The sequence below is a fragment of the Amia ocellicauda genome, chromosome 1 (assembly GCF_036373705.1).
Source record: "Amia ocellicauda isolate fAmiCal2 chromosome 1, fAmiCal2.hap1, whole genome shotgun sequence".
Classification (NCBI taxonomy): domain Eukaryota; kingdom Metazoa; phylum Chordata; class Actinopteri; order Amiiformes; family Amiidae; genus Amia; species Amia ocellicauda.
In genome coordinates, this window is record NC_089850.1 from 40,795,221 (window position 1) to 40,820,542 (window position 25,322).

The 25,322-nt window shown below is 39.6% G+C and overlaps 4 protein-coding genes across 8 annotated transcripts; 2 read left to right on the forward strand and 2 right to left on the reverse strand.

The window, feature by feature from the left end:
- The first annotated feature begins 44 nt into the window (after positions 1-44).
- Positions 45-5,842, forward strand: slc25a27 (solute carrier family 25 member 27). The gene is made up of 9 exons (XM_066704981.1): positions 45-364; positions 1,272-1,463; positions 1,875-1,959; positions 2,215-2,337; positions 2,651-2,763; positions 3,643-3,727; positions 4,487-4,579; positions 5,123-5,225; positions 5,343-5,842. The coding sequence occupies exons 1-9, from the start codon at positions 262-264 to the stop codon at positions 5,412-5,414; spliced, it is 969 nt and encodes a 322-aa protein (XP_066561078.1). The 5' UTR covers positions 45-261; the 3' UTR covers positions 5,415-5,842.
- Positions 5,843-6,664: 822 nt separating this feature from the next.
- On the reverse strand, positions 6,665-20,839 carry tp53i3 (tumor protein p53 inducible protein 3). Of its 5 annotated transcripts, none has more exons than XM_066705053.1 (12): positions 20,732-20,839; positions 17,302-17,431; positions 16,786-16,929; positions 16,171-16,438; positions 15,571-15,783; positions 15,258-15,454; positions 12,975-14,225; positions 11,874-11,901; positions 11,751-11,775; positions 10,954-11,409; positions 7,476-7,601; positions 6,665-7,214 (listed from the first exon to the last, which is right to left on the reverse strand). In XM_066705053.1, the coding sequence occupies exons 2-7, from the start codon at positions 17,335-17,337 to the stop codon at positions 14,025-14,027; spliced, it is 1,059 nt and encodes a 352-aa protein (XP_066561150.1). In that variant the 5' UTR covers positions 17,338-17,431; positions 20,732-20,839; the 3' UTR covers positions 6,665-7,214; positions 7,476-7,601; positions 10,954-11,409; positions 11,751-11,775; positions 11,874-11,901; positions 12,975-14,024. The 5 variants fall into 5 exon arrangements, with proteins under 5 accessions (XP_066561150.1, XP_066561132.1, XP_066561141.1 ...); XM_066705035.1 differs by having other exon boundaries at positions 11,874-11,905; XM_066705044.1 differs by lacking the exon at positions 20,732-20,839 and adding an exon at positions 18,811-18,908 and having other exon boundaries at positions 11,874-11,905.
- LOC136750223 (uncharacterized) lies at positions 19,430-21,271 on the forward strand. The gene is made up of 2 exons (XM_066705121.1): positions 19,430-19,599; positions 20,442-21,271. The coding sequence occupies exon 2, from the start codon at positions 20,481-20,483 to the stop codon at positions 21,246-21,248; it is 768 nt and encodes a 255-aa protein (XP_066561218.1). The 5' UTR covers positions 19,430-19,599; positions 20,442-20,480; the 3' UTR covers positions 21,249-21,271.
- On the reverse strand, positions 21,265-25,322 carry cenpo (centromere protein O). Its single transcript, XM_066705089.1, has 7 exons — positions 25,227-25,322; positions 24,439-24,498; positions 23,931-24,094; positions 23,216-23,372; positions 22,649-22,917; positions 22,158-22,323; positions 21,265-21,958 (listed from the first exon to the last, which is right to left on the reverse strand). The coding sequence occupies exons 2-7, from the start codon at positions 24,467-24,469 to the stop codon at positions 21,849-21,851; spliced, it is 897 nt and encodes a 298-aa protein (XP_066561186.1). The 5' UTR covers positions 24,470-24,498; positions 25,227-25,322; the 3' UTR covers positions 21,265-21,848.

The following is a 25,322-nucleotide window of genomic DNA, read 5'->3' on the forward strand; positions in this document are numbered from 1 at the left end:
TTAAACTACAACTTCTACGACAGCACTTCCTGGTCGTGAAACGCACTGCATGCCCGGGGATGTAAAGGTCAGTGCCAGTTAAGGTTCTGTGCGGTTAAGCATGCAGAGGCAGACGGTAAATGTGTTGTTTCTGCAGCACAAGGAGGGCTCGGACAGCATTTGTGTCTTCGTTGTCAAAGCCTGGTCTGATCGGAGCGATTGCGCGCAGTGTGTGCTGAGCGAGTTGCAGACGCTGCGGGTTTCTGCTGGACTTACATTGCAATGGTGCTGTCAACTGAAGCAGAAGAGTCACGTCTTACCGCTAAGTGGCCTCGGATGACAACGTTCATTTTGTCTGGTGTTGCGGCTTCTGTGGCTGAAATAGGTATAAGGTTACCGTAATACAATAGTATGCATACATAGCTGAGGTTGGTACTACTTAAAATGTGGCTTCGGAATGGTGTTGGTGAATGGTGTTGCCAATACTTTGTCACTGAAGAAGTTACTAAGTTATGTGTGTATGTATGTATGTTATGTATTTTTAAATGCCCTTTAAAATGTAAAATTATACAAAAACTATTTCATGAAGAACTATTACATGAAGGTTTGTTGTTTAAAGTATAATAGCTTGTTTGCTCATAAAACCGCCAGGTTAAGGACAGTCAACTTGTTTTTCAATAGGCTACAGTAGGACAGGACAATATTTCAAAGCTGTGGTCAACTCAAAAACAATTTGCACATCATTAACCCACCTAGAAGGCTTATTTTATTGTTCCCTGATAAATGAAACGACATTCAAGCGGGAAAATAATTATTTATATCAAGGATCTGTTCTAATAAAGGTGTCTTTCTCCATGCAGAGGTTTCAAGAAAGTATGGCCTTCTTTTATGAAGCTCCAGACAAGTAAACACAAAAAAATATATATTTTCAGCTACTGTCTTTATCTACTCTCCTTGCCTTAAATATTATTTATGTAAAGTATATTAAAACATTTCCATCTTACCTAACAGTTTGTTGAAACTCTCCAGCCTGTCACTTGATTTGCAGTAGATGTGGATGATCTAGAATTTGGGGTTGGAGCATAAATATAAATATATGCACACTGCAATTCTGCTCCCTTCTTCAATATGTAAAACTGTCTGCAGCTTGCAAAGTATGAAATAACTATGAAAGAAAAATATATCCTGGAGGAAATTCTGGCATCAAATCTTTAGGCACACTGAGTATGGATGTCCACAGTGCTGAGGGCCCCATTTTGTTTTTCACTCCTTTGTCCCCCCTCTAAATATAGTTACTTTCCCACTTGACCTGACCAAGACACGGCTGCAGATCCAAGGCGAGGCTGCGCTCCGTCATCATGGGGACGGGGGTGGCAGGATGGCGTCGCACCGGGGCATGTTCCGCACGGCGGTGGGGATCGTAGGAGAAGAAGGCCTGCTGAAACTGTGGCAGGGTGCCACTCCTGCCATCTACAGACACATAGGTATGTGGGAATATACCAACAGTAGACATAACCTGGCAGATAAGTCAAATCAAACAGCATGTCCTCAGCTGGGAACCTGTCGCTTACAGAGAAGCCCAACATGTCCCCCACCTGGTTGTAACAACATTGGGATTAAGAAGCTCTTCAAGTTGGTTTTATCATATTAGATCTTTTGTTTTTTGTAAACGTGGGACCAACGTCCATCTGCTTATTTTGTTGCCGTGTGGTGTGCTCTTGTTCCAAAAGCTGTGATGCAGGGAAAGATTTGAACATGAGAAATTAAACATAACGAAATGATTGTATTCCATATGAAATAAGTCATTTCACCAAAAAAAAGCTGACAATGTGTATAACTCCTTACTGTCCTTTCAATGTGAATCTCCCTGTTATGTTTCTAATGGGGCTTTACAGTGTATTCTGGCGTCCGGATGGTTGCATATGAGCACATTCGAGACTCAGTGCTGGGCAGAAATGAAGATGCCAGCTTTCCACTTTGGTAAGGGTTCCAGTCCTGCAAACGTACACCATAACATAGTGTTCTTATCAGAGCCAGAGTTCATCAGTAATGTCTTAGGTCAACTCTCACACCACAGAAGCTTTCACAGTGAAAGAGCAGTGTTAATTCACACAGAATGGCTTAGACAAAATGCAGATGTGTTCATACCTGACTTCACATGATCTGGAATAAAAATATACAGTTAGCTGCTTATCAGTACTGTATCCAGCTAAAGGTTGAAGGTTTCTCTGGCAGGAAAGCTGTGCTGGGAAGCATGATGGCTGGGGCCATTGGGCAGTTTGTCGCCAGCCCCACAGACCTGGTAAAGGTGCAGATGCAGATGGAGGGGCGACGCAGACTGGAGGGCAAACCACCCCGGTGAGGGATGCAGTTCACCACCACAACTGCTTTGCTCTTTGCTGCTGCCCGATGTTCTCTGATGTGCAGTAGTTATGGAACAATGTGGAACGCCTCTAATCCTTAAGGGCCGTGTAGATCCCAGCCTGGCCCTGCAGAGTCCCGAGCTTCAGGCTTTATCAGTCACTTAAAATCAGCACCTGAAGATCAGTCGTTGTTAAAAAACATGTTAATCACCTTGGAGTACCAAAAATTAAGCAGATTTCAGTAACTCCACATTTTGTTTAGTTAATCCCTCTGTTTACGTGGCCTGATCTGTCCATTGTCCTATCAGAGTATGTGGAGTTCCCCACGCTTTTATGAAAATCATTACGGAGGGAGGAATTCGTGGGCTGTGGGCAGGATGGGTGCCAAACGTACAGAGGGCAGCTCTCGTAAATTTAGGAGGTAAGTCACCTGTGTGATGAGTTGTTTGTGAATTGTGTTTTTATGTGTATTGTGTCAGGAAAGAAGACTAGATTATACCATGCATATTTAGCAAGCCTGCTGGGACATTTAAAGTTCTGTAGGGTAAAGTTAAAACAGAGAGATAACCAATACTCCACTCAGATAAGGACAGATTATCTTTGGCAGCCACAGTCAATGGTCAGAGAGAACGGTTTCTGGCTTTTACAGTTCATGCAGTTTTTCACAATTTTATAGATTACAAAATGTATGAGATATAATTAGACATCAGATAAGACTGTGAGGATCTTTGTGCCCAGGGTTGTGAACCCAAGTGCGGGGCGAGAAAGGCTGGTCAGATAAGCAAGAGTTCAAGGGCCAGCTAACTGTGCAATGTAGGCAAAGACAGGGATCACTGTCGTTTATACAGACGTCAGGTCGTGGGATCGGGCAAACAATATGCAACCTGAAGAACGGTGGTCAAAAAGAGGAAGAAAAAGGTCAGTAACACGAGTAGATCAATTGGAAGAAATGCTCACTACAAGAGAAGGCAAGACTTTGCAAGGAAAATAAGGCACAATAGACCAATTGGATGAACTTGAATGAAGAGTCCGGGGGGAAGACTGGAAAAAGGGCGACCTCTGGAGGGAAGTAATGCTGCAGACGTTACACAGACAGAAAAGACAATATTACTAAGATATATATATATTTAAGTAGTATAGACAGTAGTAGCTGCTTGAGGGAAAGTGAGACTGTCCTGACTTCATTAGCTATCCTGAAGGAATAACTGTTTAATAGCAAACTGCCATCACTTGCATATATATCACAGGCTTGCTCTCTGAAGACACGTTACTCTATGATCATTCCTCTCTTTGTTGCCAGATCTTGCTACCTATGACACCGTAAAGCACTTTCTACTGAGAAATACAGCCCTAGATGACAGCTGCCTGTGTCACGGATTGTCAAGGTAATTCCTGTGGGAATGAATCGATTTTTGTGGTTTGTTTTTTGTTTATATGTAATTGCTGTAATTGTCATTGTTTATACGTAATTGCTGTAAACAAGACAGTTTAAATGAACGACTAATTTGTGAAAAACAAGACACAAAGTATACCTGAAAAATGTAAAGGACAAACATGTCATTATTCTTTTTTGTATATTGATTATTAATCTTTTTTCTACAATTTACAGCTCTGGAAAAAATTAACATTATTTCTGAACTTGGAGTGGTCTCTTAATTTTTTCCAGAGCTGTATATTGATTTGTTACCCATAAAGCTGTGCATTATAAAATAGCAAGAGAATAACTTATTAGAGTCTGGTCGACTCACTATGAGCCGCGTGAGGTTTCAGCCACAGGCCTGTCTATCTTGGCTAACAGTAATGGTAATTCTCTTTTTGTAAGCAATTAGGACACTACCCACTAAAGGGACTCCCTTTATCCTGCTTCTTTCTTTGCTTCTTGTACAAATATGAGAGGTTTTTATTTCCAGATCTGTATGTATATGTGTTTTTATGTGTTAGTGTATGTGTATGTATGTATCATGAATAATACAATATCGGCAAGAAAGTTCCATCTTAAAACTCTACTGTATGTTTGTACATTATAGGATTTTCAATTTTGTTCCTTCGGTCTTTTCCACACCAGTTACAAATAATCATCAGAGCTTGCTGAATTTTGCATGAATTGTTTATGATAGAACTGAGTAACTGTGTTATTTAAATAGCATATGTTCAGGACTGGTCGCAGCTACATTGGGAACCCCTGCTGATGTCATTAAAACTCGAATCATGAACCAGCCTAGAGACTTTCATGGCAGGTGAGTTATGCACAAAAAGTGATGATCATTTCCACGCAGAAAAGTCCATGTAGCCATTTTCTGATTTCTTTAAATTACTGTGTAACAGAAGCTATGTGCATGGAGCAGACCCTTGTCTTATTAAAGTCAGCAGTGTACGTACAGTGCTACTGTGAGAATAATGAGCCACATCACTGGAAGACACTAATAAAGTTGTGTTTGGTTGAATGGTATTGGTCATCATGCTGTGCTTGATGCAGTAAGCTGACATTTTTACAATGGATGAAAATTAAACCACTCCAGTATTTTAAGAAGTGCTTATTTTAATATTATTTTCAGGAGTTTGGACAACCCCAGTAGACATATGTTAAATAGTTAATTTTGGCTTAGAATTCCTTGACTTGGGGGGAAAATATTACATGGTCTTCCTTACACACACATGCTGTACAAAGGTTAATCAGATATCTAATAACCTGTTAAACGGAAAACATAGACAGTGTTAGCTACTAAATAGTAAAACTACAGAAATCCTTCACCCACCTGCCTCTTTTGTCTCCACCCCAGGGGTTTATTGTACAGATCTTCTGTTGACTGCCTCATACAGTCAGTGAGAGGGGAGGGATTTATGTCTTTGTACAAAGGCTTCCTGCCAACCTGGATGAGAATGGTAAAGTGTGTGTGTGTGTGTGTGTGTGTGTGTGTGTGTGTGTCAGATACTGATATTGCACAGCCTTCCTAGAATTCCTCACACCAATTACTTTTGGATTTTTTATTTTTTTTGCAGGCCCCCTGGTCCATGACATTCTGGCTCACATTTGAGCAAATCAGAAGAAGGACTGGCGTCACCTCCTTTTAGATTCTAGTTTTGTATTGGGAACGCTGTGGTTTTGCATTAAGCTTTAACTTTACCACAGGCACTTCCACAATTCTTGTGTTTTTTATGCTGCTGTTTCACTGAAATGGAAAGAAAGAGAAACACCTTTGAAACAGGTCAATCAGTACTGTACACCAGCCCAGCAACCCAGTGTGTCACATTTATGTATACATTGATTCCACCCCCCCACCTCATATGCTTAGTGTCTCTACATCTAGCATTCCTTGGTGTTCTGCAGTTATATATTGTATTGTACATTTACCGTTCAGTGCCTGTTCTCTGCAAGTAATTTAATATGTGTTTTCTGCAGTTTTTTTAATTTATTTTACTATTTCAACATATTATAAGTTGTATTTATGTACACTAGCAATCTTTGTATATAATAAAATATTAAATATGTCAGAGAATTATATCGGTTCCCTTTTTTTTTTTTATTACATGTCTGCCCAATTGGTCCTTGTGACACAAAAAAAATCTCTGAGAAGAACGTATATTCATGCTAAAAGAGTGGAAATCCATTGTCAAAGAAGCATCCTGTGACACTGGATTATAATTTATAGAGAAAATAGTTGAGAAAAGAAAAATAAACCACCCTGTTGAACCCAGTAAAGAATTTAAGTCTTTGAAGCACAGAGAATTATCTATTTATTTAACATGGAAGCTCTCCACCTGTGTGGAGTCTCTCTGAACAACAAATGTGACAGCCCTTATAGAAAGCATGACGTGGTTCTGTGGGCAGGGTCAGTCACATGCTCCCAAGAAGTGTAGCTTTGGAATGATCATGGTTGTCTTCCTGGGGAAAGGTGTGGGATGCGGAAACCAGATGGCTTCCTTTGATGTACTCCGAGAAGTCTGGTCCCACGGTCATCATTAACAACTGTCAATCAATCATTATTATGTGACATCTCCGGCCACCTTTGAAAAGACACTTAAGTCCACAAACAGACTAAACAAGCAAGCAGCTGTGGGCTTCTATCCTCTGTGTGGTTCTTTTATCATAGGAATTTCTAGGTCTGTATACATGCTATTATTTCTAATGCTTAGTATTAATATAAAACATTATACAGTTACTACAAAACACGATGTTGCGTTCAAAAAAGGAAACGCATATGGCAGGGAAATAATGTGAAGAATAAAAACCTCTAAAAAGCTCTGAAAACTGGTAATCCATGCGGCACACCCTATTCTAACTAGAGTATGATCTCAAATGTGTTTTAATAATGAAGCACAGATTTAATTATAACCATTTTATTTTAAAATGACAATTAAACAGTATATTGTAACGACTCGGGGTTTCCAGCCGCGACGGGGACTCGAACCCCGTTCTCCTGCGCCACAGTGCAGCACAGGCCTCTTAGTGAGGCTCGAGATTGCTACTCTACCCCCTCATCTGTCATTACAGTGCACACTCTTCCATCTCTCCACCGAGAGTGGCCCTCTAACCTGGAGTGAGGCTATAAAAGCCATTGTCGAGACTGTTGTGTGTGTATGCCTGGCCTTTTATTGTACAGGGCTTAACACTGTCACGATGCAGTTATCTTCCCGCATCCCTAAAAGGCCCAGGACTCTTAGCGAGACTCAAGATATGCATAGGCAGCAAGGTATACCACCCAGGCCCCAGTTTTGGTGTATGACCTCACATCGTTGATGTCAACGTGCTGGAATAAAGAGCTGTTCAGATCATCATACAGCAGCCATCCTCTATCCAGCTTAATGCAGAGGACCATGTGGTTCGACTCTTTAGTCATAATGCCGAGCAGAAGAAACTGAAGCTCGAATGTCCTGAAAGAGATTAAAGCAGGAAAAAATATGAAACTCCCTTCCACCCCTAAATTGTATACTTGGAATATAAACAAAAGTGTTATAACAGTTACGTAATATTGTAAATTTTTACATTCTTCATTGATATTTTCCTTTGCAGTATGGAAGTACTTTAACTCTTTTGGTGCTAAACTGGCACTCAGAAGTATACCGTATGAATACATTTTTATATTTTAAGTTTCCTTTCTATGGCATTTTTCCTAGGTCTCATTTAAAAGTTACCTTCCATAAATATCAGAAATGGACAATGGAGTAATGTCTTGAAGTCGGCCATCCACATGAATGAGAATCATTACAGGATTATGTGTATTTCCAAGGGCGAGAACATCACCATAGTTTTCAAATTTTCTAAAAAAAAAAAAAAAAAAAGTGTGATTTCTGATGATCAACTTTGATTCTTAAATGAACTAGAAGACGCTCCACTGGAAACAAAGATAATTAGGTATTTTTTACTCTTCAAGGTTTATAAAAATGCATGCAGACTTCTATAATTAATGGAATAAATACTACATTGGCACTACGTTTTTTAGAGTTTGGTGAAAAAACACACACACATATATATATATATATATAAATAACACTACCGGTCAAAAGTTTTAGAACACCTACATTTTTCCAGTTTTTATTGAAATTTACACAGTTTAATGTCTCAATGTACTCATAGAACAAAGAACAAATAAACAATTGGAGACTGGGGTGTTATGCATATGCATGAGGTGAGAGTTGAGAGGGGGCAGAGTTGAGAGTTCACCGGGAGCTGGGGAAGCCTCATGGTGTGTCTGTATAATACAGTGTAATAAAGGAGTTGAATAACATTACAGATGCAGAGGTGAATCCTTTCTAAACGTCTCAACACGACAGAGACCAAAAATAAATAATGGAATTGTTTTGTTTAACAAAATGTAACCCCTTAAACAGACAAACCCCTCTGGCAACACAGAAACGTCCTGAAAGCCAACAGAATACGCTTTCATGTGCGCATTGTAGGAATACAGTGTAATGTTTCTATGCACAGAAGCTGTGCGTTACACTGCCAAATAATGCAATTTGTTTGCCGTTTATTGGCAGTTTACCGCTTACCTTTTTAGGTTATTCACTGGTTAAACTGGAAAAATGGGGGTGTTCTAAAACATTTGACAGGTAGTGTATATACACCGATCAGCCATAACATTATGACCACTGACAGGTGAAGTGAATAACACTGATAATCTCGTTATCATGGCACCTGTCAGTGGGTGGGATATATTAGGCAGCAAATGAACATTTTGTCCTCAAAGTTGTTGCAGGAAAAATGGGCAAGCGTAAGGATCTGAGCGACTTTGACAAGAGCCAAATTGTGATGGCTAGACGACTGGGTCAGAGCATCTTCCTGGTCTGCAGTGGTCAGTACCTATCAAAAGTGGTCCAAGGAAGGAAAAGCGGTGAACTGGCGACAGGGTCATGGGCGGCCAAGGCTCATTGATGCACGTGGGGAGTGAAGGCTGGCCCGTGTGGTCCGATCCAACAGACGAGCTACTGTAGCTCAAATTGCTGAAAAAGTTAATGCTGGTTCTGATAGAAAGGTGTCAGAACACACAGTGCATCGCAGTTTGTTGCGTATGGGGCATCGTAGCCGCAGACCAGTCAGGGTGCCCATGCTGACCCCTGTCCACTGCCGAAAGCGCCTACAATGGGCATGTGAGCATCAGAACTGGACCACAGAGCAATGGAAGAAGGTGGCCTGGTCTGATGAATCACGAGTTCAAGGTGTTGACTTGGCCTCCAAATTCCCCAGATCTCAACCCAATCGAGCATCTGTGGGATGTGCTGGACAAACAAGTCCAATCCATGGAGGCCCCACCTCGCAACTTACAGGACTTAAAGGATCTGCTGCTAACATCTTGGTGCCAGATACCATAGCACACCTTCAGAGGTCTAGTGGAGTCCATGCCTCGACGGGTCAGGGCTGTTTTGGTGGCAAAAGGGGGACCTACACAATATTAGGCAGGTGGTCATAATGTTATGGCTGATCGATGTATAAACACAAAGTCACATATGCCCCCGTTTCCACTGGCTTAAGCGTCTGGACGCATCCAGGTTTTGTGGCCGGTTAACTATCTGCCTCCAGACGTGGCTGTAGACGTCCATCACCCCACTGAGGAAATACTTATTTTTCAGAAGCGAGATGTATGCTGGACTTGTAGACATACAGGGAAGACATCAGCTACATTATGTCGGAGGATATAATCTCAAGTGCTATGTGGGATCACAAATAAATTACAGTTTTATTAGCAGCATGGAGTGAAATCCACGTCCAAAAACAATGACTGCTTACAGTTTATATCCGAATGTATTAAAAACTTTCACAGGACCAGTGCAGTGCCGTGACTAGTTAAAAATAAACTGAAGGATAATAATTGGTAGCAACCGATATTATTAATATTTTATGAACAGCTGGACGGAGTTTCAGGCTGTCGTTTTGTGAATGGTGTGCAGGGACAATCAGCAGAGACAATCTGTATTGCTCTTAGTGTTGTTTTCGCTCTGCTCCTCCCACAACAGGGACGGACTTCCGACAATGACCAGGTTTTACACAAAGCTCTGGGACGCGTCTGGCACGGCTTGGCACGGCACGGCACGGCACGGCATGGCATGGAGCCAGTGGAACCGAGGCAATATACTCTCAGCAGAAAACTGAAATATCACAGAATTAGTATGATGAAAAATATGTATATGCTACTTATGTAGAATTTAACATACACATATATTATTTAATAACATTAATAGAAAAGTTCCACTGTCTCTTATTGTTTTTTTAATTAACTCCATTCTAATTGCAACCAACAGAAAATGTGTCCTGTGTTTAAGGAGAACATGTGACTATGGCAAGCCAAATGATAATTTACAGATATCTGCAAATAACTTCCTGTTTATTTAGAGATATCTGCAAATCATTTTATCTTCAAATGACTTCCTGTATGTTGGCTGAGATTATCACTTCCCATTTCCTCATTCAGTAACATAGAAATTAATGAACAAGTGAACAGGAAGTGATAATCTTGGGCTACATACAGGAAGTCATTCGAAGATATGCTCTGCCCTTTTTTCCTCAATTTTGAACCAGCACTCAATTGTTTCTGATTAAATTCTCTCAGTTCCACTATAACCCACAAACTAACACGGATAAACATCATCCACATTGTGTGCTATAATAGCATCTGCAAGTCCACAATGCAGACAGCAGAGCCACAGCAGTGTAGCGAGGACTAAAGCAGCTCTCATTGCTAACACTGTGGGGCTCAAATTCATTCAGGAAGCAACAGGGATTGCTGCTGAGAAGGCCATGACTCAGTCAATCCCAAACCTACTCCCAAAATCACATTTTGCTCTATAAACTAGCGATACCTTGACTATGGGCACCAGGGTGCTTCCTAAGTAGAGGTCTTCACCGGTTTGGTGAAAACCTTTATAAACATTTCCTCATTGCAGTCAGCAAAAGAAAACAATGTAAATGTTTCAGTCACAAAAATTACATGTTTGCTGATGTACTATATTAAAACTGCTTTAGTAGGGTAAGGGTAGTGCTAACCATCTTAGGTTTCAGATTCGCCTTAATCATTTAGTACGGTGTAACTAGTTTTGTTTACGTTTTTTTATTTGATTTTGATGCGTTCTTGTGATTCTGTTCTGGAAAAAACAAGCAATTGATAAAATATATCACCTCAGTGTTTTCTTCAAAATACAACTTGAACGATCTTCAGGAGGTGGACTCAGTCTTTGATCATCAAAGTAAAGGCTGGCACATTTAAGATGCTGGAAATTTCTAAGGTGATCGCTAATATTGCTTTGTACATTTATAAACTCACCTTCAAAAAAGCTTTTTTTACCATCATAATCTATCTCTAGATTAAGAATCCAGAGAATTTTAGCCATGTCAAACTTTTTATAATCTAACAGTGTTATGACTGGTCTGATGGTATTGTCCACTAGAAAAATATCCCTTATGTGTTCATTTGTTTTTGAAGTTAGATGTAAACCTGTCAAAAGTGAGTCTAGCACACATGTATTACTCAGTTTAAAATTCTGAAATTCCCCTCCAGATGAAATGTAATTTAAGGCAATTCGGGGGTCTTTCATTACTTGGTGAATGTCATCTAGAATAAGGAAATCACGAGGGCTGAAAAAAAACAAGAAAAATAAATTGTCAACATTTTACAAGAACCACAGTAAGAAAGCAGATTTGAAAAGCAGTTACCAGATTTCATGTTGCTCAATTTGTTTCTAACTAAAATACTGGGAGATATTAATGAATATAAATCTAAAACAGTCAAATATTATTTTGCAAATTGTAATAAATACTCACTTTGTTAGTGCATTGAATCCTGAGATTTATTGTCAAAATGTGTTTTATTACATTTGTATTCTAATTATATATATATATATATAAGCTCACACATGACAGATTTCGGACAAAAGTAATCTTAGTTTAAAGGTGGATATATAAATGTGCAACAGTACCTTGAATGGTTTCTCAATGATTCAGCTGTAATACAAAATAAGAAATCAAATCATATTAGGTACTTTATTAATATTAAATATTTAATTTTCAATAAACAAACATTAAATAGATATATATCTTACCATATGATAATAGTTGAGAATAAAGCTTCTTGCTAGATTTAAGGGGAAATACATAGTTACATTTCTCAAAACATTCATTTTTACCTTGTTATATTTGATTGTATCATATTGTATTTTTTGATTGACGGTGAAATTTCATCATTTGTTTAAGACAATTCCCTCTTTACACTTCTTTAATAACAAAATCTAACAGGTCCCAAATATACAGTCATATTTTTAATTCAAAAACAGTATGCATGTATTCACATATATACTGCATGTACATTTCCACTGGCCAATGTAACATCACTGGGCACTACCTGACTTTAATAAGATTTTATTTATATATATATTAGTCCCTGTTTAAATTAAATAATCACAGGACTTCTTAATGAAGGGAACTTTGCCTGAATAATAGTTTTAATTTAGAATATCAGTTTCCAGATATAATCTTCATAATTAAAATATATATATATATATATATATATATATATATATATATATATATATATATATATTAATAGTTTGATTGGATTGTGATTTGTCTTTCTAAATTTACACTTGTATTTTACACAACTATATCCAAAGAGGGCATTGGACAATACGGGAGTAAGTCAGTAAAATAAAATTAAACGGCCTTGTTTCAGACATACCACAAACCAATCTGACAAGTGCTTGAAACTCCTTCACATCACCTCCTTCACATCACTTAAACATACAAACTACAGCCTATTACATCTTATCTGCACTGAGTAATAATTGTATCATGTTTTTTCCCTCTGTTTATGAATTCATGAGAAAGCAGGTAACCGTCTTTGTAAAGATGACACATACTAAAGATATTTCAGAGTTTTTATCTCAAGCCTTTGAGTTCTACTTCCAGCTTTAAGTATAAATAATAAAAGCCGTAACAATGAAGAAAAAAAAAAAGAAACATCTTGAATGGATGGGTGTGGATGATTACAAACCACAAGTCATACAAAAGGTCTGTCTCAGGCCTAGGACGTGATATATTTACATTTTTTAAACATCCTAAAGAATACTTCTCTAAAAAGAATATGCTTGAAGACAGCACAGACTTACAAACTGTTACTCAATTCAAACATTGTGGGTTTCTCATACCTTTCAGATATCGCTGCCATTGCATACGTCTGATCCGCAGCAATGGTGGTGAATTCTCAATTAAGCAGGAAGATTAAGTAAAAATTCCCATAATCCTCTACGATATGGTTCCAACATTACTTTTAGAGGAACTTTCCAGAAGGGAGGCCATTATTATGACGTAAAAAACATGCAATACCGGTCCAGGCACTGTTGGGAGTAAAAAAAGTCACAACATTACTGTGACGCTGACATTTCACATATGTTCAGGGATTTACGTACTTTATTTATTTATGGTTTGTATTCAGAATTAAGTACCCCATTCTGTACTAAATATGATTAAAAATACATAACAGTGACTACTGCTGCATCTATTTCATGATTCAGAATTGTAAAAGCAACAGACTGAAACAGAGGACTAAACACAATCACAACAAAAAAAAATGTTTCGAAAGCAGGGCAGCTGTTGAACAGTTACCTCTTGTGGTCTGCGGAAGGCAAAGGAAACGACCCAAGACAGGAAAGCTTTTGTAATCCTGCAGCTTCATTATGCAGTAGTGTCTTAGCTGACAAGTTATAGTTATATAATTAAGGGTTGTACTGACTGTCAATGCAAACATCTGAAGCAGGTCTTTAAAAACAAACATGGTCAGGTCTTACCAGAAAACAGGAAAGTGTTGTTAATGTATAATATTCTTATTGTGCTAATGGAAGAGGAGAGCATCAATGAAGCAAGGAAAAGGGATTACTAAAATCCAGTGCTGACATAATCCAACATACTGGAGTATCCAGGGCACAGCAGTGGCAATATTTTATTTTGTGTTTATTAAAACCAAAATAAAACATACATGACAACTTTGATTGTAAAGCCAATTGCCAAGTACAAGCACAGAAATTAAACCTGATTTATTTAATTGTGTTTAAATAACTAATCATTCACACTCTATTATTTGAATATTTTGTTCCCCAATATATGTCAAGATTGAAAGAGTTTCACATGAAATACATATTCCTTTTGATTATTATATTTTTTATTAACTGGAAGTTGAAAGTTCTCCTAAAACGACATCATCATCCCAGGTTTGATGGTGCTGTATGAATATTAATGATAATTTTGCCAGAGTTCTTGTTGGCTTCCATGTGCCTATGGGCCTCAGTGATGTGCTCCATGCTGTACACGCTGTCAATCACAGGCCTAAGGGCAGCAGGGGAGGCGGGAGAGAAGTGAGGCAGGGCTCTGTCAACGAAGGCTTTCACCAGCTCCGCTTTATACTGAGAGGGAATCAAACAAGGAAATAGCCAGGTTGTGACTATGACTAAGCTTAAATCAAAGCTAAATCAAAAGCTTGACCTACCAGAGAATCTCAAATTACAAATCTCTACTATATTGCATTTGTGATTATAAGTAATAGACTTCTAGGCTTCTGACAATAAATTCAACCATTATAGGGTACAGGTTTCTAATTTAACATTCCTGGGTGGGTTAAAGCTTTGATTTGCTCAAGGGGTTTGCTTCCACGATGTATAGAAGTATGTAACATTTAAAACAATCAATCATTTACTTTAATTAAAAAGGAAGATCAACTAAAATGTGCTAAGATATACTCAGCAAAAAAAGAAACGTCCCTTTTTGTGATTTTGACCCCCCACTTTGTTCAGGGACACATTATTCCATTTCTGTTAGTCACATGTCTGTGAAACTTGCTCAGTTTATGTCTTAGTTGTTGAATCTTTTTATGTTCATACAAATATTTACACGTTAAGTTTGCTGAAAATAAAGGAATTTGAGAGGATGTTTCTTTTTTTGCTGAGTATATTTCTTTATTTTTTGGCGTACACATTGGTGATACATGACTGACAGACTTATTTGGTAAAGTAATGACAAGTACTACAGCTCAGTGGAGAATATAAAGTTGGATGGACAACACTAATTGACCACATCATTGACCACATCAAACCAGAGGAGCTTTTCCAGATCTGCAGGGACAAATGGACCCAGGGACACAAATGGAAATTGGGCTTTCAGGACAGAAAACAGGAGACACTTCTTCACACAGAGAGTCATCACAATCTGGAACAAACTCCCCAGCGATGTGGCTGAAGCCGACAATTTGGGAACATTTAAAAATAGACTGGATAGGATCCTTGGATCACTCAGTTATTAATGGACACCAAACGAGCACGATGGGTCGAATGGCCTCCTCTCATTTGTAAACTTTCTAATGTTCTTATGTTCTTAATAGCACCTTAGATAGTGCCTTGTAATTCTCAGTAAACTATCACATACCTTCCTCTTGCTCTTACCTCTATAGTGCGGGATCTCAAGAGGCTTGTGAGGAGCTGTCCCCTTTTAGACAGCAGCTTCCCCAGTAGGTCACCGTGTACATCCCTGGCTCCCATTGTCCCATAGACCACCCATCTGCCATCAGTCCTCAAGCACTTCACATTGCTCTCCCAGTTGGAGCCAGCAATACAGTCCAGGATGACATCTGCCCCACAACCTGTAAATAAAGGTTGTTTTTGCTGGGCAGTGGTTGTCGGCCCTCTTATTTTACAACACAGTACATTTCCTAATACAGCAATCAGAGGGAGGCTCTTTAATATTGTGTCTACCCACCCTGTGTGAACTCTAGGGTTTTTTGTGAGAAGTCCTCTTCTTTGTAGTTGAATCCAGCTGCAGCCCCCAGTTCTGCAGTCATCTTCAGTTTTTCAGGGCTTCCAGCTGTTACTATGGGAACAGCTCCTGCCAAACGTGCCAGCTGGATGGCCGCCGTGCCCACTCCACTGGCCCCCGCATGGACCAGCACCGTCTCCCCCTCCTTCACTGCGGCTGGCAAAGACAGCACATGGGGTTTCTGAAAGCTCAAGGAATCATGCTCAAGCTGAACAGTGCTAAACAAGCAGTTAACATGAGCATCACCCATTCGCACAAGCCTGCAGCTGGGAGGTATGTGGTGTATCAGATCCATATCTAATATTTAGAAGATAAATACGCAGGGAAGTCAGTTAGTGCAGTGCTTTAACCAGCTCCCTACTCGTTCCATTCACAGGTATTTGGCATCATGAAATAATATGGGGTCCTGAGTGTAAACAAACAGAGCACACAGAGACGTTTGGAGTCGTTGTTTGAGACTTCTCTGCTGCCTCGGTGTCACTGAAGTAGAGTGTCTGTGTGCTGATTTGTGGTGTTAGCACAGAATGGCAACTCCACCCTTACCTACGAAGTGTAAGAGCTGGAAGGCGGTCAGCCAGGCCTCGGGAATGGCAGCTGCCTGTTGGAAGGTGAAGTGACTGGGGACTGGCAGGAGGTGTTCTTGCGGAGCTGCCACATACTCTGCGTAGCCTCCCCCCGAGAGCAGTGCCATCACCCTGTCTCCAGGCCTCCAGCGGCCGCTGCACCCTGATCCCAGCTCGATCAGCTCCCCAGCAGCCTCCAGACCCAGCAGCTCACTCGCTCCAGGAGGTGGGGGGTACTTTCCTCTCCTCTGGGCCAAAGAAAAAAAACAGTTCAGTGACTGCAAACTGCAAATCTATCTGGATGAGTCTTTTTATCACATAAAATGAAATGTATATATTGTGTATATAGGCTGTCTTTTAATTTCAGGGATTCATTTAAAAAAAAAACCTGTCTGGTATACCTGTAAAATACAGCAGTCTTGCAAATACCAGTTAGAGCCACTACATTGTAACACTTCATATTAAAGTCAAAGCTGATTTTCCATCCACTTTAAACTGGCTCCAAGAAGTACAAATACTTATGACAACTACTATAAGCAAATACAGTCACTTCTCTTTGGTTTACTATTCTTTCTTGCATAAAGATGGATGTTACCTGTAGCAAGTCAGCTCTGTTTAATGCACTGGCATGAACTCTGATAAGGACCTCCCCATTTTTGGGCTTGGGTCTGGGTACACTCTTTAACAGCAGATTCTCTGGGCCCCCTGGTACCTCAAAGCATACTGCGAGCATCGACTCCTGCAACACACAGCACAAGCTATGTTTACTTTCATTAAAAAACAGGAAAACAAGGAAAAAAGAGAGAAGAATTGTAATGGCTTTCAAAACAAATGTTTTTCTAACATCTTATATCATAAGGAGAACACTGAGATTCCATTGTATAAGGCTTTAAGTTATGGATGTTAATTAAATTCCCTTGTTCTATCTACAGATTGCAAAATATATGACGTCATTATTGTTTATATTTTCATGTGTTAAGAAAGATTAAAGGCTTATAACAGATACATATTTTATTATAACATACATATTGAGAGATCATTAAATACAATATGTGTAACAGAATATGTGTAATCATGTGAAAAATCACAGATTAATTAAATCAATTCTTACCACATGCTTTGGTGTCTGTTCTTTATGATCTGACATGGAAGAGATTTTGTCTTAAAAATAACAAAAACAAATGATGCCCTCAAGGTTTGCTACTTTCATGTAATTTTCTTCTTTCTGCAATTCCCTCAATCTGCAGATTTAAAAATAACAATATTCCAAATTCTTTCAGTAATGTACAAAAATGTATTTTACTGCATCCAAGTTCAGGAACACAAGAGATGAGACTCCAGAATCAGAAATAAATACATACATAAAATAAATATGAGACGTTAAATTGTAAGTTTTTATACATTCTCTAATTCAACACGTTGCTCAGGTTTATTTGCTATTCTCAGTTGCCCTGTAGTGGCCTGAGTTGTGGGCATAGCTCTCCAGGACCAGGGCTCAGGACCCATGAAATGCTCTGTACTGTGCCGACTAGAGCACTGTGTTCTGCTGAACTGGACTCTGGCCTCAGCTTATCAGGTTCTGTAGTTACATTGTTCGGGAAAGTGTCTAGTGTGAATTAGGCAGGTGCACAATTGTCATACAGCAGGGGTGGCCAACCCTGGTCCTAGAGAGTCACAGGGCCTACAGGTTTTTGTTTTATCCAGATTGTTAACAGATTAATTGAACTAACAGACAAAATGTCACTGTGTTCAAGGTATCCGGTGATTGGTGATTCGGAGAGACCTGTAAAACCTGCAGGATTGCGGCTCAACAGGAACGGGGTTTACATCGATTTAAATCTAAAAGTGTATAGATTCCTTCTGGGAATGACATATTCAATGCATGAAGTAAAAAAGTACCGTGACATACAGAGACACTATCTCCATATACTTTATTTTCTAATTTCATCTTGAAGCATTATGTGGTTTCAGAGTGGGAGATGCCCTTGGTCACCGATTAGTGGTCGGGTTCTTCGGTCACGGATTTCCGAAGTTATGCACATTTGAATCAATAATATTACTAGCAAAGAGCAAAACTGCGTAGATCTGCAGACTCCCATTGATCCCATTGGCGGAGCAGCGCAGACACACGTAGAACTGCGGAAATCTGCGCAACACGAACGTGACCTATGTCCTCCTGTTCGCAGGCAGAGCGCAGGGAGAGCTGGGCTTTCTGTGCATTTCACACACCAGGATTCATACAGCCATTTTCAAAAGCCACTTCATAAACAACTCATTTTCGGGCTTATCTGTTCAATTTAAAAAAATAGTTTTTTTTATGTGCACAATGTTTAATGTATGAGAAGATAAATCAACATGATTTGAATACTTAATTATACATCTACATTGTTGTTTTTTTAAATGCATGCACATTGCAAAAGAAAATAATCGTAACAGTGAAATAGTAACTGAACAAACATAATGAAAAAATGTTTGTATATGTATTGCGAAATGAACACACCGCCACGTTTGTTTACATCCTTAAATGTTTTTAAAAAAACGCTAGAACGTCCTGTTTTTGTATAGCCAGACTATTAAGTATTTTAAACTAGTGGAGATGAAATAAATGTGTGCAACATACCCGAGTCAGCCGAGATTGAAAACTTGTTACAGCAGCAGTGCAATTGCTATCGCACACGAGTGACTTTTCTCCTCGCCTTTAGCGCCACCTGTCGGCGTGTTTTATCTGTCCGAATTGCCAAATTTAATTTCAGTGGGATTATTAAATACAAAAAATCTCAATCTACAATTAGTCATTTTTGCATAACGGTAATGTGTAATTTTTTAAATTTTATTTACATGAATATTTGTGCCTAAAATGTTATAAAGATGAAGATTGTGGATAGAGCAAATATAATTTCCTGATGTAATATTACATGCCCCAATAAGAAATAACTGGTATTCCACCATAAAAGTTTATTAAAATAATCTCTCATGTTAATACTGCTGTATAGGATGGGTAGTCTGGACAGAGGACCAAACTGTCACTTTGTGTGAAAGACTCATGTCCATTTCACCAGCAGGGCGTGAGCATCTGTCCAGAAGGTAATCTATATCTCTGGGTCCCTGCAGAGCTTCGCTTTGAGGGAAGGGAAACGCTGACAATACAACACTGGTATTAAAGCACAAGAACAATGACGCTTGTTCTGTTACCTGAGCAAGCCCCTCATTACTGTTCACATGATAGACCTGCTAAACATACAAAAGACTTTTTGTTTGTGAGCCTGAATGTCATAGCAGCAAATCCATTGAAACGCAGAGATATTTTCAATTGCATGGTAAATTAAATAATAATAAAATGAACAGCAAGCATATTGCCTTTGCAGAGAATGGACAAGGAGATATTTGGGAGATATTTTGCTTTATCCAGGTAAGTGTTAAAGGCTCATTATTGTGCAATGCCATATGTTCACATCACTACCATTATACTCGGGCATAAAGTCTGTCATTAATGTACAATTCTGAATGTTAAATGTGCCTTTACCCTGTACAGGAATCAAAGTAATTAAAGTGATCCTTATTTGTGCCATTGTGTTTTTACAAACCAATTACTTGCAATAGAGTGCAGAGAATAAAGATAACCTATTGCCACTACTTTCAGGAATATGTCTGCATTTCACACTAATAATCAAAAGTACAGCTTTCCTCATTTAAAAACAGAATATTGCAGTATTATACCACAGTGCTCATAAATATCACATGCTGCTTCATTGCTGTAATGTTACATCACTAAAGAAAGACAATGTATTCATGTTCATATTTTATGTTAAATATGTAATGCATTTTGTAGATGCTTTAACTGAATGGATTTGATGATTACTAAGCATTTCTAGTTTTCATTGCTTTAACTAACATTCATTTGTATATAATGCCTTCAGTAATATGTGCAAAAAACTCCTATATACCTCCAGGTATACTTTGGAAATCTGAATTTATGATTAGCAAAGGGTAAGTTGTATACAATTAGACACTTCAGCATTTGCAAATCACTCAGTATGCAGTATCCTAATGAATTAAACACTCAACTCAAGATGCTAAATTAGTGTTACAGCAGAATGTGTGTGAAATGTTTTTTGTCACTTCAGCATGTTGGTTTAGATACACTGCTAAAATTAATTGGGTTTTCAGAGGGACTCTTTCAGGCACAATGCAGTCAAACAAATGTGAGAAGCATTTTAAAATGGGTTACAAAATCCCCCTTTGTGTTTTCAGTGTTTTTGACTCCACACAAGTGTGATAAAAAGACCCGAGATGCTTAAGAGACCGAGCTCTGGGCTGTCTGTGGACGTAAGGATGAGGAACAAAAAAGAAGACGCGCGGCTTCAGTACAAACTGGACCACATTAACTACAGGCATCGGATCATCATCGCAGCGCTGTATCACGAAAACACCGTCATCATAAAGGACCACCAGAAACTACTGCAGCTGAGAGGCATTGAACCCAGAGCAACAGCTGACAACACAATGAAAGAAATCAGTGAAAAGAAGAAAGCAGTCCATACATCACCGTGCGCACTTCCAGAAGGTCTCTGCAGACAGGACGACAGGAGACCGTTTTCCTCTAAATCCCACAAGCCTCAAAGAATAACATCCTCTCCACATTTATGGCAACCCCAGTCATCCTACAGCTGGAAAACAGACTGGCAGAATGGGCCTGGTTTCAGCCCAGAAGATGGCAGATCTACCGTGTGTGACACGAAGAATAAGTATGGGACCAAAGATTCTTCCAAGACCAACACTCCCCCCCGGCCAAAAACTTCCATCTGTCTTCCAATAAAAGCAGACGTGAAGACCCTGGAGACAGGCATGCAGGTGCTGTCTTTTAAGCAAATGAGACATATCGCCACCATTGACAATATTTCAAAAAAGGAACTGGCCAGACAGGAAGAACTGGCCAGACAAGAGAAGGAAAGACTCAAGCGGTTACTGCGCGACGACCTGAATCAGAAAATTCAGACATTCTTAAACAAGATCAACAACCTGGAGGACGCAAGGAAACCCGAAGAGCCCTGGAAATGATTAATCATTCGACCAATTTTGCATCCACAATGCATTTATTATATATATATATATCACATTGAAATGAAGTGTACTTATTGTAAAATAGAAATTACATATACAGTAAATGTTTCTTTGCAGTACGTCTTTGAAATTAATTTAAATTGATCAAGACTCTCTATTGTTTTAAACTCTTTATCTCTCACACTGTATATTACCTTGAAGAAACAGTTAAAGGGAAAAGGAAATAAGTTTTCTGCATTCTGCTCATAGAAAGAAAATATATACCACTTCTCTTTTTTATTGTAAATGATTTATCTTAATAGATTTATATGCCAATCAGTTTACCTTAAATACTGGGCTCCTGTCAATATAGAGCATTGGAGAGCCTTCAAACAAGTGGCTAATGATTAGGTCCTATTGAGTATCTGCTCTCTAGGACCTGGGATGGAGATAGTTGATCAAAACAGTGAAGAGCAGAAATAAAGTCCCCGTTAGACAAACTAGTTCCTGGAGAAAATACACAATTCTGCTGCAAGTCCAGAGCAAGCTGAGAAGTGCAAGTTCATCTTGGTCAGGTGACGTGTCCTAACCTGTGCTCTGCTCCAGCACAGCCTGGTCCTACAGGATCCTCTCTTTCTTCTTCAGGGCCAGTAGGGCCTCGTGGGCAGGAGTGTTCAGGAAGAGCAAGCGGTTTTCAGCCCACCTCTCTGTAGCGGCCAGCTGTTTATCTACACACACGCACATGGACAGTCAGGTACAAGACAAAATATACTACAGTCCAATCACAAGACATTGATCAAGGTGGCTACATAGCAAAAGAGAAAAGATGCTGCTGAATCATCAGTAAATACAAATTACACTCATCTTCTGTGCATTCAAAGACTCTACAGTGTTTTTAAATCTCAACTGCACAAGACTGGACCGTACCTTCGGAATCAATGGTGACCTGTGAGGGAAGAAAGCGGGTGAGGTCAGAGTATTCAAGAGTGATGAGGACTGCAACCTCCTTCTCGGCCTTCTCGGTCACCATCACCGTCAACAAATTGCACAGGCCGTTTCTCTCCATCACCACCACAGTGTCTCCAAGGCGCTCCTGCCAAAGACAATCAAAAGTAAACCGGCTGCTCCACAAGAGCAATCACCACTCTATACACACAATACTAACCACTGTATCAGTTCTACTGCAAACCTGGCATTACTTCATATGACAACAGCCTCTCATCTAGACCCCAGGAATGAACTATAGCAAATATTGTGTTCCACTCAGCCGCTGCAGTGAAGAAAGAAGCACCTAATGTGAAAAACTGAGGCTCTGATACTAAGATAGAGCATTCCTACTAGTGCTTATTTATTCTCAAAGAAAAAATAAATAAATGCATAATCGTAAACTGAAGTGCAGAAGCAGAAGCCTGTGGGACCTGGATGTGCTTCGCCTGGTGGCTGCGCCCAGCATAGGCATTGAGGTGCTGACTGAGGGCGCCGAGGAAGCACAGGACATCTGTCTGCAGGCTGCGCTGCGCCAGCTGCTCCAGGGGGATGAACGGAGGGATGTTGTGGCGAAAGATCCTGAGCGGCCGTGTCAGGTCGATCTCCAGATTGTAGGTCTCCAGGAAGAGCCCCTCGTACGCTGTGGCTAAAGAGAAGCAGACACCTCTGCCACTGCGAGTCTCCTTCATGTCATAGCCGCCTGCGTCACAGAAACAGAAGTCAGAGGGATTGATAAGAACAGGTCACACCTCACGACAAGACAGTCCTTTCCATTAACATCACTGTGCAATTTTCCATTTTTGTTATTTTGCATGTGCCAGCGGTAGTATTTTACATACGTATGAGCTAGAATGTGCGGGGAGAATAGCAAGTTTAGTTTGCATGTGCCAATGTTGCAGGACTGAGTTAAAGTCAGTATAGTGCAGACCCACTGCCATTCGTCTCAGCCCATGAGTGCACAGGTAGTGTATGTTGTGATGTTGTGTGTCAGTGTGTACCTAAGATGTGATGGGCACTCAACAAGTCTTTCACGTGAGTCTTCCTGACGGTTAGCAACGACTGATGAACTTCGAAACTCTGTGACCTGTCCTCCTCCTCCTCTTCATCACAGTCTTCATTCCCGTGGTTCAACATCTCTGTCAGCTGCTGGAGAGACTGGGACCCACACAGCAAAATACAACAGTGAGAAACAGGCTGTCACTGGAGTATAAAATAAGCTTATAAAGGTGATTCAACTTGTTTTGTTTTATTGTTGTTGTAAACAGGAATTTAAGAATGATGAGTGATGACTGCATAACAAGTCCTGGTGCTTTGTTCTTTTATGCCTTCAGCTGACCTGGGGAGGAGTGCACCTCTCTCTTATTACCTGAACCACAGTAGAGAAGAAACACACACACACACACACACACACAAAAACAAGGAACCTTTTTCATTTCAGCATGTTGTTGTGCTCTCGGTGGATTAAGTACATATTCCAATATGAGCAGAGCATGTGTGCACCCACAAAAGGCAATGTCACACAGACCAAATTGTTGAGGAGATAACTCTCTTACTAATGTTTTCTTCTTCTTAGGACATGTCACCATAAAACGAATTACAGGTGAAATAAAAAACCAAGAGCAACATTTAAATGGAAGAATTGGTCACTTCTCCCCCCCAAAAACCAAGACTGATCTTTAGCTTGTGATATGTGCCGAAGCTTGGCATCCTCACCCTAGAGGTCTGTCCTCTGGCTCTCAGCTGGTCCCTGTGGGCACGCAGCCTCTCCACTGTGGCCCTCAGCTCCTCCACGCGGCTCTGTTGCTGCTGGACCTCATGCTGGTGTCTGGCCAGCTTGTAGGCCTGTGTCTCCAGCATGTCCAGGTGAGTCAGCACACCTGAGGGGATACGTCTCATTTTATGGGTGTTTTGAAAGCCTCCGAGGCTTGTTTTGTGTTACATATGTTTTTGAATGTGTTTGTGTGTGTGTATGTGGAGAAGAACAGATGTGCAATATTCTCCGAAAAACAGGCTGCCCACAGTTAGTAATTTGTCACTCCTTTTCAGTGCACAATGTATTCTATATTTAATCTAATAGCACCACCTATAGATAATGAGTCTCAACAGCACACAGAAAGAAGTAGGATTATTTACCTTTAAAAATACAAACTCAATATCTCATACAAATTTCTAATGCATTCGTGCACTTATTTTATTCTCACATATAAAAGAGGTTTTCTACCTTCTTGCAGGAATTCTCTCGCTTCTTCCATTGTCCCGTTTTACCTGGAGTCTCGCATTACTATGAAGAGAAGGATAAATACTGAATGAGTACTTTCTGAAATAGTAGAACTATTTGTATAGCGCATTACTACATTTGAGACTTGCAAAAAAACATTAAGATGAAAAGTAGGCTATATAATTTATGAAAAATAAAAATATTACTTGGAAAGAATATTTTTGGACGTGTATCAAACATTAATTATTTCTGAATTTAGACTCAAGACTGTCGAAACACATTTTAAGACATAATACTGACTAAAGCCAAGCTGACCGATGCAGTCACCTTTTTGTTTTGTATTATTATTCTGATGTAATTTGTTTCCGAAGAGAAACACTAACATCACTTGCAAACATAAATAGATACCTCCACAATAAACCTTCCTGTTTTCCATTGCGAAGAAGCGAAACCTATGATAAATAAATTAAATGTATTTGGACAGTGCGGTGCTATGGGGTAAATTTAAATAAAAGCTACATTCATGCTGTCAGCAGAGATTGCTCGCATATGCTGGACATGTAATTACGATGCACTTAATGTTATTATATAATAAAACACTGAAACTGCATCCAATGAAGTGGCGCACAGCAGCCAGATCTGTATGTCCTCAGTTTGTCAATAGTGCCTGCTGCCTTTACGCTGTACACAACGGTCAAATGTTTATGGAAGCTAAACTAATGAATGGAGAATTACGGTCTTTTGACAGTTTAAGCTACTTAGGCTAATGTCTTATAAATACATAGACTTACCCTGAACAATACAAACGGATTCAAATGTCTTCCTACACATCTGACATCGAAATTGCCGCTGAGAATCGACTTCCTCTGGTGGAAGAGCATTTCCGG